Genomic DNA, 2,008 nt, shown 5'->3' with positions numbered 1-2,008 from the left:
AAGGCGGACATCGACTGCCACATCTACTGACCAATACCGCCATACTGCCGTGACGATCCAGGAACGTTTTTACCAACGACCCATATTACGGATCGGGAACTTAGAAGTATTTGTTTTTGGATATCTATTTGTATACTCCTTCTCTGCGAAATCTCTCTCTGCGAATTCTCCCTCAGAGAAATCTCTCTTCTAGAGATCTCTCTCTCGTCTCTTAACTTAGAGAATAGAGATTAGATGTTTCATAAGAAAGACGAATCATTGTCGCAACATAGAATAGAATTTTGTAGATCTTCACCTTAGCCTTTGATATGTACTATTTTATAGTTGTTTATTAAATGTGTTATTTTTGTTCAACCTGTGTATTCATTTGGGAACCTGTCAACTTACTCACTTACCTCCCCACTCAATTTTATTTTGCCCTCCTATAAAGCCATCCTCTGACAGAGCCGCCGGTAAATGGGACAACTAATGACAACTAACCCCCTCGGTTCTCACAATTGCAAATAATGTAGTAATTAAATCTAACTGTGGATTCTGACTACAGGACCTTGTGATAAAACCAGATACGACAGTAAATCTTGGTCAGAATTTTGCGAAAGTATTGGGGCAGACTGTGTAGAAGATTACAAAGTCACTTGCAAATGCTACAATGGATCGAAATTTGAGGATAATTATTGCAAAGGTGAGTCAACGTTTTAATGATTATGCATAACTGTGCAGATAATTTTAATTACAATGGTAATTGCAAGTAATGTACGTAATTTAATCCAACTGTGAATTTTAATTACAGAAACTTGTGATATAATCATATATGCCGGTAAATCTTGGTCAGAATTTTGTGAAAGTATTGGGGCAGACTGTGTAGAAGATTACAAAGTCACTTGCAAATGCTACAATGGATCGAAATTCGAGAATAATTTTTGTAAAGGTGAGTCAACGTTTTAATGNCTCAGATACCAAGATATGCTACGAAGGACATCAAGGCTTTAGTGATTGCAACAGGAGAGATGCAGTGTGTTTACATAATTTTGATAACGAAATTGGTTATCAATGTGAATGTAGACCAGGATATAAGAAGTCCAAAATAGGAAAATGTAATGGTATGTGCTTTGTATCTGTAGACCTTATATACACTAATTTTGCAGTTGTCTTGGTTCTATCGGTTTGACAACCGGATGGACAAGGCGTTTGAATATCTTAACAGAATCTCTTGAAAATAATAATTTGTAATTTATTAGAAATTACCGAATGTGACGAAGGGGAAGTCGGTTTTTTAGAATGTAATATCAAAAATGCAGTTTGCGTGCGGGATGTCAGCAGGTATAAGAGATACTTTTGTGTCTGTCCGGAGAATTACGCTACGGATCGAAGTGGTCGATGTCTGAAGAAGTATCATGGTAAACTTATCGTTAGCATACAAATATCAATTTTACAAATTTATTTAAATTAGGAATTTTAATATTTTTAGGTATAACGAATAAGAAGAATAACGAAATTAATATAATTAGCGATAATGGTATGTACTAAACTCTATTAATTCAATATTGTTTGATTATATATAGACATGTTTTGTATATATGAACAATAATATTATTTATGTATTAAGATCCGTGTCAGAAAGGAAACGTAGGATACGAAAAGTGCTTAAAGGAAAATGCAATTTGTATTGTTCCAACGAAAAGTAATTCGTTTTCGTGTCATTGTCGCCCAAAGCAAAGAAAAAATTCGAATGAAACTTGCACAGGTAAATTAACTTTAAGACAAGAACGTTTCTATAAGTGAATAAATGTAATCTACATTACAGATTTGAATGTTTGCCAGCATGGAGAACTCGGTTACAAAGAATGTACACTGCTCTCCGCTAAATGTGTAAAAGCTGCAAGTTTGCAAAAAGGTTATAAATGTAAATGTACAGAAGGAGAAACAGTTGATCCCTCTGGAAGATGTATCAAGTTGTAGATAACCTTTAACTGAAGCAAATACATTATATTAATATATTGGCATTTAT

General features: G+C 34.2%; 1 protein-coding gene across 1 annotated transcript; it reads left to right on the top strand.

Moving 5' to 3' along the window:
• Window positions 1-544: 544 nt before the first annotated feature.
• Window positions 545-1,996, top strand: LOC111617559 (fibrillin-1-like; the record flags this gene model as incomplete). Its single annotated transcript, XM_023358841.1, has 7 exons — window positions 545-682; window positions 791-844; window positions 954-1,100; window positions 1,239-1,397; window positions 1,469-1,516; window positions 1,607-1,744; window positions 1,805-1,996. Coding segments are annotated over 7 exons (839 nt in total), but the record flags the coding sequence as incomplete, so codon positions are not given.
• Between the last annotated feature and the right edge of the window lie 12 nt (window positions 1,997-2,008).

Source organism: Centruroides sculpturatus, unplaced genomic scaffold, assembly GCF_000671375.1.
Source record: "Centruroides sculpturatus isolate CEXI.00-Female unplaced genomic scaffold, Cexi_2.0 scaffold7004, whole genome shotgun sequence".
NCBI classification, from domain to species: domain Eukaryota; kingdom Metazoa; phylum Arthropoda; class Arachnida; order Scorpiones; family Buthidae; genus Centruroides; species Centruroides sculpturatus.
The sequence above is the reverse complement of the archived record's forward strand: the minus strand, read 5'-3'. Positions and strand labels throughout refer to the sequence as shown.